General features: G+C 41.8%; 2 protein-coding genes across 2 annotated transcripts; one reads left to right on the forward strand and one right to left on the reverse strand.

Annotated features, from left to right (window-relative positions):
* The first annotated feature begins 4,362 nt into the window (after positions 1-4,362).
* On the forward strand, positions 4,363-5,523 carry LOC135465197 (FMRFamide peptide receptor frpr-18-like). Its single transcript, XM_064742590.1, has one exon. It carries the CDS (start codon positions 4,363-4,365, stop codon positions 5,521-5,523), a length of 1,161 nt encoding a protein of 386 aa, XP_064598660.1.
* Positions 5,524-13,103: 7,580 nt separating this feature from the next.
* On the reverse strand, positions 13,104-14,244 carry LOC135465213 (uncharacterized PE-PGRS family protein PE_PGRS10-like). Its single transcript, XM_064742591.1, has 2 exons — positions 14,237-14,244; positions 13,104-13,617 (listed from the first exon to the last, which is right to left on the reverse strand). The coding sequence occupies exons 1-2, from the start codon at positions 14,242-14,244 to the stop codon at positions 13,104-13,106; spliced, it is 522 nt and encodes a 173-aa protein (XP_064598661.1).
* Between the last annotated feature and the right edge of the window lie 152 nt (positions 14,245-14,396).

Genomic DNA, 14,396 nt, shown 5'->3' on the forward strand with positions numbered 1-14,396 from the left:
TAAACAGCGAACGTTCAACTGACCACACGGCAACTGGAAGGAAGACATTGCCAGAGGTGTTCAATATGGCTATTGCTGAATTAGACTAAGGGAAATCACACAAATATATCATATGTCAAAACAATGTTAAGTACGACGTAAAACCCCATGTATGTATGTATGTATGTATGTATGTATGTATGTATGTATGTATGTATGTATGTATGTATGTATGTATGTATGTATGTATGTATGTATGTATGTATGTATGTGTGTATGTATGTGTGTGTATGTGTGTATGTGTGTATGTGCGTGTGCGTGCGTGCGTGCGTGCGTGCGCACATACATACATACATACATACATACATACATACATACATACATACATACATACATATTCTGTGACTCCGACATTACATGTTGAGCTATAATCTGTATTGTTCTTACAGATTGCAAAGAAATACTGCCCGTGCATATCGATCAGCTATCGTGGTTTTCGCTGTTCGTTTTTGGGCTGAGGGAAACGCGCATAGTCTGTTGGCTCTCTCATAAAGAAATGAAAGGTTTCATGAGGTGATATTTATTGTCGTGTGTTAAGTTCATATACATCTGCACGAGACCTCCTGGCTCAATATTTGCTGTATCAAATAGAAGCCCATTTTACTCTAGCCGTTTGATAGGTATCAATATTATAGGACATATAATAGTGTCAAGACTGACGATTGTGTGGTATTTGTTAAGCGCTGTGTCAGGTACAACAGGATCTATTTTTTCACCGTTCAATCACCCGACACGATACCAGAAACTCACGCGTAGAATGGCCATTTGTTCTTTGACCAAACTCCCTCCCTCTGTGACGTGTTGGCGCCTGTATAAAACTAATTCTGCTTCCCTGGCATCTAGCATTGTCTGGCAGCGAATGGGTCACGAAACACCCCAGCTGGACAGTCCCTTGTTTTGAACGCTGCTGAGAAATCCGAATATTGATTGATTTGTTTGCCAAACGCTGTTTTGCAGTGTTGAATAGTATACTGTCAGTTCCCGGATTCCTTCTTCATGAGTTTCCCATGGCAAGCAAACATGTTCATCGAGAAACTAAGCACGCCCAGAACTACTTTTATCAGTAAAAACTAAACAATTTCACTAGTCCAGAATAAATAAGTAAACGTCTAGTCTTCTGTCTAAGAGCAATCTTCAATGTGAGTGAACAAAGAATGATTCTAGAGTAGAAACAATGCCCCCACACGTCGTTTGCATGGAATGTGCCGTTTGATTTGTCTTGTTTTCACCGGTAGAATATCAAATGAATATCAAATGGTAGATACAAAATGAAACCTGGAAGACACATCTCTGAGTGCATTTTACACAAGTTGATTCATTTTTAAAGTTAACGTCCTCAGCCCTATTCAGGGAAAGAGCGGATTTATATATTTATTATATGAATTTAACAATAAGAATGTCAAGAATTCTCTCTGAAAGTGAAGGATATTGTGAAATAAATATGCATATATGTCGAAAAAGTTTCATCTTCACGGACGAAAAACGCATTTAAAAGGTCTCCACGCTACGTATTCTTTCCCGGACTTAATAATTTATTTAGCGTTGTTACCGACCTCAGAAAGTAAACAATAACAAAAGGTTTCATTGATTGACAGCACTGTTCATGTTCAGCTCGTGTTATGTGTGCAGCAAAGGTGTAAGGCAGCCACAGCTAATGACTAGTCATCATCATTTCCTCCTTACGAGAGTTTCCGGAATGACCGGAAGTGACGAAGTTGGTGCTGTGAGTTCGTGGGGCTGCACTACCGGATCGCCAACCTCAGATAGTGGCTTGTTTCCGCTTGATACTTGCTGGCTGATCTCGGTCGATAAAGGTAATGACAAGACATCCCAAACGACAGGAAAGCCGTAAGACATATTCAGAAAGTCTTCGTGTGGATTTTGGCTTCAGAATTTGCGTTTGTCACTGCGTTATCTGTTGGCCATAATGATCCCAATTCATACACCAGAAACAACTCAAGACAGAGTCAAATCCACCCGTATTCATTGTGTAATTAACTGCATTTACAGCAGCTTCATTCGTTCCTCTGTTAACATGACTTTGAAATATAGCCTTGTCTGTAAACAACGGTGTTTTTGCACTTGTGCAAATGAAATAAGCACAATCCATCTTGTATCCAAATCGCAAAATGGAGAACAAAAAGGAACAACTTCGTGTATGTACGACTAGAGTACGGCAATATGAATTTAACAAGACCTATACATCAATCTTCCGATGTCTTCCAAAATCCACTATACTAAAGTAAGCCTTGAATCGATTGTCTATTATTGACCATGTTCTATATGTTTTCGAAATGAAGTAATCGAAGTTTGGCTGAAACGCTTTTAAGGTTTGTCAGTGTGATTTTTCGCGTCTGTCTTGGATATTTAGCATTAGATTTTCGTTGATGTCTTAATGCTGGTTGGAACCAATCATTGGCATATTATTGATTACTGTTGTCTACCTGGTAGGCTGCTTTGATGGTGGCTGAGCATGAAGGATCCCAATAGGTCACAGAGGGACGTGTGAGATCTCACGCCTCTATACGATTTAACATCACATACACATCACATTAATTATTCATTTATTGGGTGTGGTCAGACAAAACTTTGCCCATCAAAGAAAAAGCCGCAGTCTGCATGGTTGTGGCTTAAGCTGGAACACCTCAGATTACTGATACCATCTGCAAGCACCGGATTGTAGCTTCGTCTTATAATCATTGGTGTAAGTCCAAAAGTATATTCGGACAAAACAGGTAAGGCAAACTCCCACTATTTATACAGTAGTTACACTTTATCAATGTAGTAATGAGTTTATGTTCAGTTAATATTGATTAAATTATGTTAAAGGTTGCTTGGTTATAAAGACTACAATACTATTGCCAGTCAAAAATTTATTTTTACTCCAGTGTGCGTCCAACAGCGGTAAGATTTAATGCAGAGTTTAAAAAATAAAACAATTTTTCGGAACTCCTCCAGTAAAGAATTTAGTTGAAACATATTCCATAATGAAAATGTAAATGTAAAGATCACTGCCATCGTGTTTGGGTTGTTTTCAAAAATGTTACCAGCTGTGCCTATTGAATAGTACCTACAAGGAGAGAAATTACTTATCTCTGTGTAGGAAATCATTAATGGTGTACATCGGCATTCCATACACGTACTCGGTATATATTTTTATGTAAGATCGATGGTTTGTTAACATTTAATATTCCAGAGGTTTACAAAGTAGAAAATATGGTTAAATATAATCACGCAGTCTGGAAATCTTTATTTTACATGGTGGGCCAAATATCAATTTTTACACCAGATTATACCTACGCTATATATAATCAGCTTCTACTAAAGATTCTTCTTTGGAATATGAAACCCCCAAAATATCTTCAGAAAGAATAACATTTAACTCATCTGCCGTTTATACAAACCTAGTACCCACTTAGGTTTGTCCGTTTGCCCCGCGAAAATGGTCAATAGTAAAATACAAAAAGTAAAGACTGTCAAAGGCAGAAGTTAATATTTAGCGGAACGAGAAAGACTACACATCATTACCTTATTCGTATTAAGTCATTATTTAATGGCTTTACACAGCCACTGAAAAAAGCAACATATGCAGACTGTATTCCTTTGCTGGACTAAATGACAATGTCATGGCACAACAGTTAAATGTGTCTAGCAACACTAGAACTGTAAGACTACATGCAGGTGATTTAACCTTGCTGTCCAAAAACTTTTATCGTCACATATAAATTAGACAAACAGTCAATGAACGAGTACAATCGTTCTATTACTTACCTTCAAGTTGGGGATTTTTCTTTACATTTTATTTTTATAGCTGTTATTTTGATGTTTCACAGAATTCAAAAGTGGTATTCTAAACAGGATTTCTGACTGAAGGAAAATCGTGACTAAAGACCATTTGTGTCAAGTAAGTGATGCAAAAAGATAACAGATTACAGTTTTCTTGAATACGGCGTAAAACATCAATGAAATAAATAAGTAAATAACAGATTAAACATTTATAAAATGGTTATATTCTGGTCCACCCACAAAACTATTAAATAAATAAAATAACATTGAGTATGGTGCTAACTTTTCTAAAGTTTTTTCAAAATAGTATAAACCAATTTTTGGCTAAAAATGATATGATACACGAAAGATTTGTTCGTTAAATTTTTCGCCCAAATATTAGGGAGGGCATTTTACCAACATTTATTATAATTGTACCTCTAGAATTGATTTATAAAGTGACCAGGATGTAGATCGGGTCATATGGATGAGGTAGATTAAATTGAACTGATGTTGGTTTTTCAGGGGCTCATCTCGAACTCAGCACTCGAGCTAATAATGGCAGTGAACAATTCAACAACTATGGACCCATTCGTCTGGTTAAACGGCACGTCTTCTGCCAAGGGTGCGTCGGCAGGGGGGTTTTCAGAGGCTGACCTCTTGCAGATTTATACCTTTGTTGCCGCTCTGAAGCTGTATGACGTTACCACGTACCTCCTCTGGGGTATAGGCATCCCCAGCAACATTTTCAGCTGCTTGACGTCTTCTAAAATACGGCCCGTGTCATCGTCTACTGTATTCATCACCATACTGGCTATGGTGGATTTACTCTATATAGTGTGGGACGGGCTGTTCTGGCTCCTCATCCCCACCCTGAAGGTTTGGATGCCGTCGGAGGCATGCCGACTGTATTTATTCACCGGTTCTGTGCTGATGCACTATTCCGTCTGGTTAATGGTGGCCATCACAGGAGAGCGTTTTATTGCCGTCTGGCTGCCACTGAAAGTGTCCAACATTTGTACAACGAGGCGTGCGGCAGGCGTCAGCTTAATCATGCTAGTCTGTATCGCGGCGATGAACATTCCTTATACTTACATACCCCACTCTTACTTGACCCCAATCGGCGCCTGGTTCTGCCGATATGAACCCTCCTACGCCGATTTCATCAGCAAGTGGACTTTTGTCGACCATTCTGTGTACATTCTGGTTCCTTGGCCTATCCTTACTTTCTGCAACGCCATGATCATCTGCGGCCTGCGCCTGTCATCCAAGCGGAAGCAGAGATTGACGAACCAAATTGACGAAACAAAGAACCCCAATCTGAGCATTACCATCATGCTAGTCTCTGCTAGTGTGATCTCTCTCATTCTCCTAACACCAAACATGGTTTTCTTTCTCCATGTTCGCTCATCCCAGTGGAATTATGAAGCAACAGCAGAAGAATACGCCACTTATACGTTCCTCAGCGCGTTTTTCTTTTTCCTTTCGAGCATGAATCACGCTATCAACTTCTGGGTGTATGTTGTAAGCGGCAGAAGATTCCGGCAGCGGTTTTTTGATCTGATCAGATGTCGAGGCAAAGGGGCTAAGAAGTATATTCAACCCTCCACCACTCTTTCAAAGCTCTCTTCCGTGGCAATGCAGGCTGACGAGAAGGTAGTAAAAGTTGAAGAGAAACCGCCAATGGCTAATGGTAAAGACGAAAAATGTCATCAGTAGTGTAACCAGTAAACTGGGCAAAATGTTTGGGTAGTCGGGAAAAAAGCTTGAGGTTTTCGACTCCTGTAAGTGAAATACAATGTCTAAGAGACCAGGATTGTCAAACTGTATATCACCGTCTTGGTCTTTCCAGGATTGTCAAATTGTGTATCACTGTCTTAATCATGGCATTTGGGAGGTTTGCGACCGGGCACGTTGGACTGATTTCTTGAAAATCATGTACTGGTTAGCGGCTGGTGAGTTCCCATGTCAATGTGTATTGGCATTCGAGGTTGAACAATGTGGTTGAACAATGTATTAGTAAAACATTGTGTACTTAAAACATAACGTTCACTGTTGTTCTCAACTTCGGATTTGTATGACATTAAAAACAAACAAACAATTTTAATGTTAACATGTGAATCGAGATCATAGCAGTGCCGTGTTAAACATTTTATTAACCTTAAACTTATTAAACATATCGTGGCTTACTAAATCTGGTACAAAGCACCTGAAGTTCAGGTAATCGTGAATGTTGTTTATTGCTGGAAACAGAGATTAATAAATAATCTTAGAAACCCTCTATTTTACACTGTAAAAAATTTTATTTCGTTAGATAAGTAAGCGTTTGGCATTTATACCTTAAATTTTGATTTTGGGGTTCGTTTTTACATTGTGGGGTCTAATGGGATGCTGACTGCAAGGATCTTGTAATATCGAACCTGTACCATATTACACGTTTTCGGAATAGCAAAAACCTAAACTAAATCTCTCGTTCTTATGTCCACTGGTGTGTGTTACCCCACATGTACATGTATGTCTTTATGCTTAAATTTATATAACTGAATTCGTATTTAGGCCTAATCATGCGTAACGACGGATCCCAATGTGTTTAAGTTCATATGGTTATATGGTGTATGATATTATTTTGGTGAAACTAATAAAACACTTTCGTTGTCTGCAAGCAACTGTATTATCTTTATTTTTCTGAACAGATATTTACTCTTCTTACAACGATTGTGCATCAGTTATTATTAAGTACATAATTGACACCACAGCAAATTTGCAATTACAACTGTAATTACTGGTAATTTGCTTAAACAGAGATTTCTACCGGGCATCCGTTGAAATGTAGGTTTAAACCTTAAGCTGGTATACCAGTTGAATGTCAAAAAAGAAAATGTGATTCTTAAATAATCTTCACTCCGGTGTAATACTTTGAGACTGGAAACTTTCTTGCCATGTGAAGGAGAGAAGCTGTGCAAAGGCCTAGTCAAAATTCCTAGCAATGACGGACAAGTGGACAAAACATCCAATTGGCAACTAACCAAAGAAAGAATTGAGCAAAACATGACGGAAATGACATGCGTGACAGCCAAGAGATAATGAACACCTTAGAAACTATATAATATAAAAGGTACATCCAATCAATGTGTTTGGTTTCATTTTCGCCAAAAACTCATCACACAGGTGTACAAGATCTTCACCATAATCGAGAACTAGGGATTTGTGATAAAGCAAACTTATACCATAAAAATATTACCATGTCAAAAATTAACACGTTCAGTGCTTCAACTTTTCCACAATTTTATACGTTCCTTAAAAACTGAAATTGCTTTATAACAATTTCTGCTCCAAAATTCACTCTTGATGCCAATGATAAAAATTTGTCTTCTCACGTTAAGCACATCTGGTATCCACTCCTTTAGTTGTTATCTTCCAAGCATATCCAAAGCTTCAAACAGTCTACAACGATTGGAATTGATTGGAATGCACTACTTTATTGATCTACAACCAACAATATCCATCGGTATCCGCTCCACTAGTTGTCTAATTCATTCATCGGTATCGACAGATTGAGTGGTTTACAACCAAGCATATCCATCGTTATCCACTGCTCCAGGTGTCTACAACCAATCATATCCACCGGTATTCATTGCTTCAGTGGTCTACAAACAAGCATGTCGATCGGTATCCACTGCTTCTGTGGTTTACAACCCAGCAAATCTATCGGTATCCTCAGTTTTAGTGGTCTACAACCAAGCATATCCATTGTTACCCACTGTTTGAATGGTCTACAACCAAGCGTGTCCATCATTATCCACTGTTTCAGTGGTCTACAACCAATCATATCCATAGTATCCACGGCTTCAGTGGTCTACAACCAATCATATCCATAGTATAAACGGCTTCGGTGGTCTACAACAAAGTATATTAACCGGTCTGCACTGGTTTATTGGTCAAGAACGAAGGAACTTCACTGGTTTAATAGTCCACAACCAAATATTTCCCCTTGTTTAATGGACAACTGGGAAATCCATAAAACCAGGTAACCAAACATTTCCAAGATGAAAAACATAATAACAAAATCCCTGGAAATAATTTAATATCAGTATCATAAACAACATTATATGGGTAACACAGTGAGTGACAAAGTGAGATATCTCGTCTGGTATAGATGAGACGGATAATAGTGAGTTGTGAAGTCAGAATTACAGAGTGAGACATCACCTCTGATACAAATTAGACTGCTGATAGTGAGTTGTCAAGTCAGAGTAACACAGTGATGTATCCGTTTTGATATGGATGAGGAGGATGACAGAGAGTTATCAAGTCAGAGTGACACAGTGAAGTATCCCTAATGATACAGATGAGATGGATAACAATGAGTTGTCAAGTGAAGTGACAGTGACAGAGTGAGGCTATAAATTGTAGAAAAAAGAAAACGTAAATCGTACGATGTGCTAGAATAAAGCAGCAACAACATTGTAAAGTGTAGAATAAAGAAAAGGTGAATGGGACGGTCCAAGAGCAAATTTGAAATAGCGACCACATAATAAAGTGTAGAATACAAGGTGTGGTAAATTGAAGCATCGAGGACATTGTAAAGTGTAGAATACAGAAATGATGAACCGTAAAGTGTCTTATGTTGAAGCAGCGACGCCATTGTAAAGTGTAGAGTAGAGAAACGATGAATAGCAAGATGTGTTAATTCTAAGCAGCGACGACATTGTAAATCGTAGAATACAGAAAAGATGAACGTTACTGTTAGAATACAAGCTGCAGATGGGTAACAGTAACCGGTTGTATGGCAGGTGGTATAAGTGGCTGTAAGGCAGATGTTATAACGGGTGGTGTGACGGGTTACATGGCGGGTCGTTTAAGTGGTTGTATGTCACGTGTTATAACGGGTTGTGTGACCGGTTACATGGCCGGTAGTATAAGTGGTTGTATGGCAGGTGTTATAATGGGAGGTGTGTCGGGTTACATGGCGGTTGGTATAAGTGGTTTTAGGTCAAGTGTTATATAAAGGGTGGCGTGTCGGATTTCATGACAGGTGGTATAAGTGGTTGTAAGACAGGTGTTATAAAGGGTGGTGTGACCGGTTGTATGGCGGGTGGTATAAGTGGTTGTAAGACAGGTGTTATAAAGGGTGGTGTGACCGGTTGTATGGCGAGTGAAATAAGTGGTTGTAAGACAGGTATTGTAACGGGTTGTATAGCGGGTGGTACAAGTGTTTGTGAGGCAGGTGTTATAATGGTTGGTGTGATGGATTGTATGGCGGGCCAGCTCATGCTGACTTCCTAATAAATTGTATGGCGGGTGGTATAAGTGGTTATAAGACAGGTGTTATAAAGGGTGGTGTGACGGGTTACATGGCGGGTGGTATAAGTGGTTGTAAGACAGGTGTTATAGCGGGTGGTGTGACCGGTTGAATGGCGGGTGAAATAAGTGGTTGTAAGACAGGTATTGTAACGGGTTGTATAGCGGGTGGCACAAGTGTGTAAAGCAGGTGTTATAATGGTTGGTGTGATGGATTGTATGGCGGGCCAGCTCATGCTGACTTCCTAATAAATTGTATGGCGGGTGGTATAAGTGGTTATAAGACAGGTGTTATAAAGGGTGGTGTGACGGGTTACATGGCGGGTGGTATAAGCGGCTGTAAGACAGGTGTTGTAAAGGGTGGTGTGACGGGTTATATGGCGGGTGGTATAAATGGCTGTAAGACAGGTGTTATAGCGGGTGGTGTGACCGGTTGTATGGCGGGTGAAATAAGTGGTTGTAAGACAGGTATTGTAACGGGTTGTATAGCGGGTGGTACAAGTATTTGTAAAGCAGGTGTTATAATGGTTGGTGTGATGGATTGTATGGCGGGCCAGCTCATGCTGTCTTCCTAATAAATTGTATGGCGGGTGGTATAAGTGGTTATAAGACAGGTGTTATAAAGGGTGGTGTGACCGGTTACATGGCGGGTGGTATATGTGGTTATAAGACAGATGTTATAAAGGGTGGTGTGACCGGTTACATGGCGGGTGGTATATGTGGTTATAAGACAGGTGTTATAAAGGGTGGTGTGACCGGTTACATGGCGGGTGGTATATGTGGTTATAAGACAGATGTTATAAAGGGTGGTGTGTCGGGTTACATGGCGGGTGGTATAGGTGGCTGTTCGACGTCTCGTAGTGAGTGGAATGACAGGTTGTATAACGAGAACATGGTGTGAGGGGTGAAATAACGGTGGGATGCGTCGTGTGACCGGTGATGACCGCCGTTCGTGTTAATGGTCACTCACATTATGGGACCGCTTCAGTGGTCAGTAATGGTTAGAGCGTCCACTTGGAATCTGTGAGACTGCTGGATCCAACCAAGGTTGGGTCATACCAAAGACTTGTTGCTGCCTCGCATGGCGCTCAGAACTGAAAGGTTATGGCAAGGAAACAGAACTGGTTGATACGCTCTATAATGTGATAGTTTGGGGTATCATGTCTGATGTCTTCGGCAGACGATAAACATGCTTTGGGAGGATGACATTCTAAATATAAAAATAAGTCTTTAAATACGTGATGTGTGCAGGGAAAACCAAATGGTCTTTCAATAAACCACTAGCGTTAAGAATTCAACTGTTCTTGAGTAATTTAAATCTGCTGATCGGGTTTCCCAACATACATCAGTGTGAAACCAGAATAAAAGCGGTTTCGAGGTGAAGGTTCACGTTTCTAAGCAGATTTTGTGAGCTTTGTGATTACTTGAAGGACAACGGCCGGATCAACCGAAGAAGTAGCAAAATAAAAGACTACGGCTTTGGGGACAAAACCAGAGAAAAGATGACAGCACTGAGGAAACCTGGAGATATCAACTTTCCCGCCCCGAGCACCACGTTGAGGGAAAAACGGGCAGTGACGTTGATAGCAATATACATGCCACGGGTCTAGAATTACCCTAAATGCTCTGTTGCCATCAGATGAAATGAAATAAGCAACTTGAAAGCAATGCAAATAGTCTCACTGATTGTAATGTCATCCATGATTCTGCGCCAGACCTACATTTATATTGGTGTAAACCACTAATTTTATTTATTTATTTATTTGATTGGTGTTTTACGCCGTACTCAAGAATATTTCACTTATACGGCGGCGGCCAGCATTATGGTGGGTGGAAACCGGGCACAGCCCGGGGCAAACCCACGACCATCCGCAGGTTGCTGGCAGACCTTCCCACTTACGGCCGGAGATGAAGCCAGCATGAGCTGGACTTGAACTCAAAGCAACCGCGTTGGTGAGAGACTCCTGGGTCATTACGCTGCGCTAGCGCTAACCAACTGAGCGACGGAGGCCCCACCACCGATTTTATAGATACATGGACGAACTATATTTATATCTTTACTTCCAACTTGTAATCGGGCTATATATTTCATATCGCAGAGTAAGGTTGGACGGTACAAATGGGTCACAAAGATTACAGTATGTATGTTGTTAAGACTGAACGATAAGCTTGTTGATTAGCTCGTGTATCTGTTGATTTAGTAAATGATACGCTTTTAACTGTTACAATTTAAACAGGGTACACACTGTGTACTATGTCGAACTCTTGAGTTGCTCGACAGGATAGTGGCTGCAAAGATCAGCGTGTATTTGACCTTTGATCAATTTGTGGATGATAACGATCGTCAGTATAACCTGTAACACAGCTGATTATGACACAGCGCATTATAAACCACCACCCACCCCCACCCCCACCCCCACCCCACCTCCCCACACCATTTTCCTCCCCCACTGAGGATACACAAATGTGTTCTCATCAGCACACTCTAGCTTATACAATAGATAAATTAAGGCTCCCTTCTCTACAATATATCTGTGTTCTCATCCCAACCTCCGACTGTCCCAGCCAACTGTCCTTCCCTACTGCTGCACCAAATGTTTGAATAGCTTTCGATTGTCCCACTTGACTGTCCTTTACCAGTTCTCCACCAAATGTTTCTGTCCCACCTTCCGATTGCCCCAGCCCACTGTCCATTAGTACTGCTCCTCCAAATGTTTCCATCCCAGCTTCCGGCTGTCACAGCCCACTGCTCTTCCCTATTGCTCCTCGAAATATCCTCATCCATTTCGACCGTCCTGGCCGACTGTCCTTCCGGAATGCTCTTCCAAATGCTCCCATCCTTTCTGACTATCCCGGCCGACTGTCCTCTACTGAGCGTCCGTGACTCAGTTGGTTAGCGCGCTAGCGCAGCGTAATGACCAGAAGACCTCTCACTAATGCGGTCGCTGTGAGTTCAAGCCCAACTCATGTTGGCTTGCTCTCCAACCTGCGGATGGTTGTGGGCTTTCAATGGGCTCTGCCGGTTTCCTCCCACCATAATGCTGGCCGCCGTCGTATAAGTGAAATATTCTTGAGTATGGCGTAAAACACAAATCAATTAATAAATAAATAAATATTCCCATCCCAGCTTCTGATTGTCCGAGACAATTGTTCTTCTCAAATGCTCCACCAAGTGTTCCCACCCCAGTTTCTGACTGTCCCAGCAGACTGTCCTTCTCAACTGCTCCACCAAATTTTCCATTCCAGCTTATGACATTCTCAGCGGACTTCCCTTCTCTACTGATCTACCAGATATTTCCATCCTTTCTCACTGTCCCAGCCGAATGCCCTTCCCTGTTGCTCCACACAAGGTTAGCTTCCCTTCTGATTGTCCCAGTCCCCTGACGATCCCCACTACTCCACCAAATGTTCCAATCCCAGCTTCTGATTGTCCCAGCCGACTACCCTTCTCTAGTGTTCCACCTAGTGTTCAATTAACGCTTCTGACATTCTCAGCGGACTTCCCTTCCCCACTGCTCCACCAGATATTCCCAACCTTTTTCACTGTCCCAACCAACTGCTCTTCCCTACTGCTCCACCAATAAATTTCCCATCCTTTCTGACTGTCCCAGCCGACTGGCCTCCCCTACTGCTCCACCAAATATTCCCATCCTTTCTGACTGTCCCAGACGACTGCCCTTTTCTACTGCTCCGACAGATATTCCCATCCTTTCTCACTGTGACAGCCGAATGCCCTTCCCTACTGCTCCACTAGGTATTTCCATCCTTTCTGACTGTCCCAGCCGACTGGCCTCCTCTACTGCTCCACCAGATATTCCCATCCTTTCTGACTGTCCGAGCCGAATGCCCTTCTCTACTGCTCCACTAGGTATTTCCATCCTTTCTGACTGTCCCAGCCGAATGCCCTCCCCTACCTCTCCACAAGGTATTCCCATCCTTTCTGACTGTCTCAGCCGACTGTCTTTCCCTACTGCTCCACCAGATATTCCCATCCTTTCTCACTGTCCGAGCCGAATGCCCTTCCCTACTGCTCCACCAGGTATTCCCATCCTTTCTGAGTGTCCCAGGAGACTGCCTTTCCCTACTGCTCCACCAAATATTCCATCCTTTCTCACTGTCCCAGCCGATTGCCCTTCCCTTACTGCTTCACCAGATATTCCCATCCTTTCTGAGTGTCCCAGCCGACTGCCCTTCCCTACTGCTCCACCAGATATTCTCATCCTTTCTGACTGTCCCAGCCGACTGCCCTTCCCTACTGCTCCACCAGATATTCCCATCCTTTCTGACTGTCCCATCCGACTGCCTTTCCCTACTGCTCCACTAGATATGCCCATCATTTCCGACTGTCCCAGCCGACTGCCCTTCCCTACTGCTCCACCAGATATTCCCATCCTTTCTGACTGTCCCAGCTGACTGGCCTTCCCTCCTGCTCCACTAGATATTCCCATCCTTTCTGACTGTCCCAGCCGACTGGCCTTCTCTGCTGCTCCACAAAGTGTTACCTCATCCCATCTTCAAAGAGTAGGAAGTGTAATCACTCTTCGTATTCCTACATATAATATTTGAAAATAGTTCTACAGCTCTCAAATATGATCGCCAGCGGAAGTGTTTTCTCCTGGGGTAAAAGCAATAAAACAATGAAAACTCTTGTATATCACACACAAGCTTGTGGCATAACCCAGGTATTTGTCCCTGCCATTTTTACCGCATGTGCTCACTGTTACAGAGTTGTGAAAATGTTCTGTTGTTGTAGTTTAATATGATAAAAGCATGGTCCATAGGCCTACAGATCACGTTAACTATCATGGTTCACTGTAAACAGGTAGCTATCACACGCGCACTATCTCAGTAAAGAGTGACATGCCCCGATTATCTGTGTATGTCGAAGTCCAAACATGGTACGTTGAGGGTGGACCTGTAAGTGTGTTATCCAGTACTAACATTTCTGTACATGTAAAAGCGTTTATTCGTTGAATCTGTAACCGAAGGTTAAGTGTACAGTTTGGTGCAGGGCCTGCGTAATTATTCTATGTGGTGAGCATTTTCATCTATTTTTGTGATCTGAAATCGTGTGTAATGATTAACAGCTGGGTAATGTGTTACGGAGTTGGGGAAACTATCGGTTTCTTACGTGTCCATCTCGAGGATAGTTAGTCAGCAGTTCCAGTAGATACTGAGTTGGGGAAACTATCGGTTTCTTACGTGTCCATCTCGAGGATAGTTAGTCAGCAGTTCCAGTAGATACTGAGTTGGGGAAACTATCGGTTTCTTACGTGTCCATCTCGAGGATA

Source organism: Liolophura sinensis, chromosome 1 (assembly GCF_032854445.1).
Source record: "Liolophura sinensis isolate JHLJ2023 chromosome 1, CUHK_Ljap_v2, whole genome shotgun sequence".
NCBI classification, from domain to species: Eukaryota; Metazoa; Mollusca; class Polyplacophora; order Chitonida; family Chitonidae; genus Liolophura; species Liolophura sinensis.

Bases quoted from the DNA above. Each gene is read 5' to 3' on its own strand.
- LOC135465197 (XM_064742590.1), top strand. From the start codon at position 4,363: ATGGCAGTGAACAATTCAACAACTATGGACCCATTCGTCTGGTTAAAC.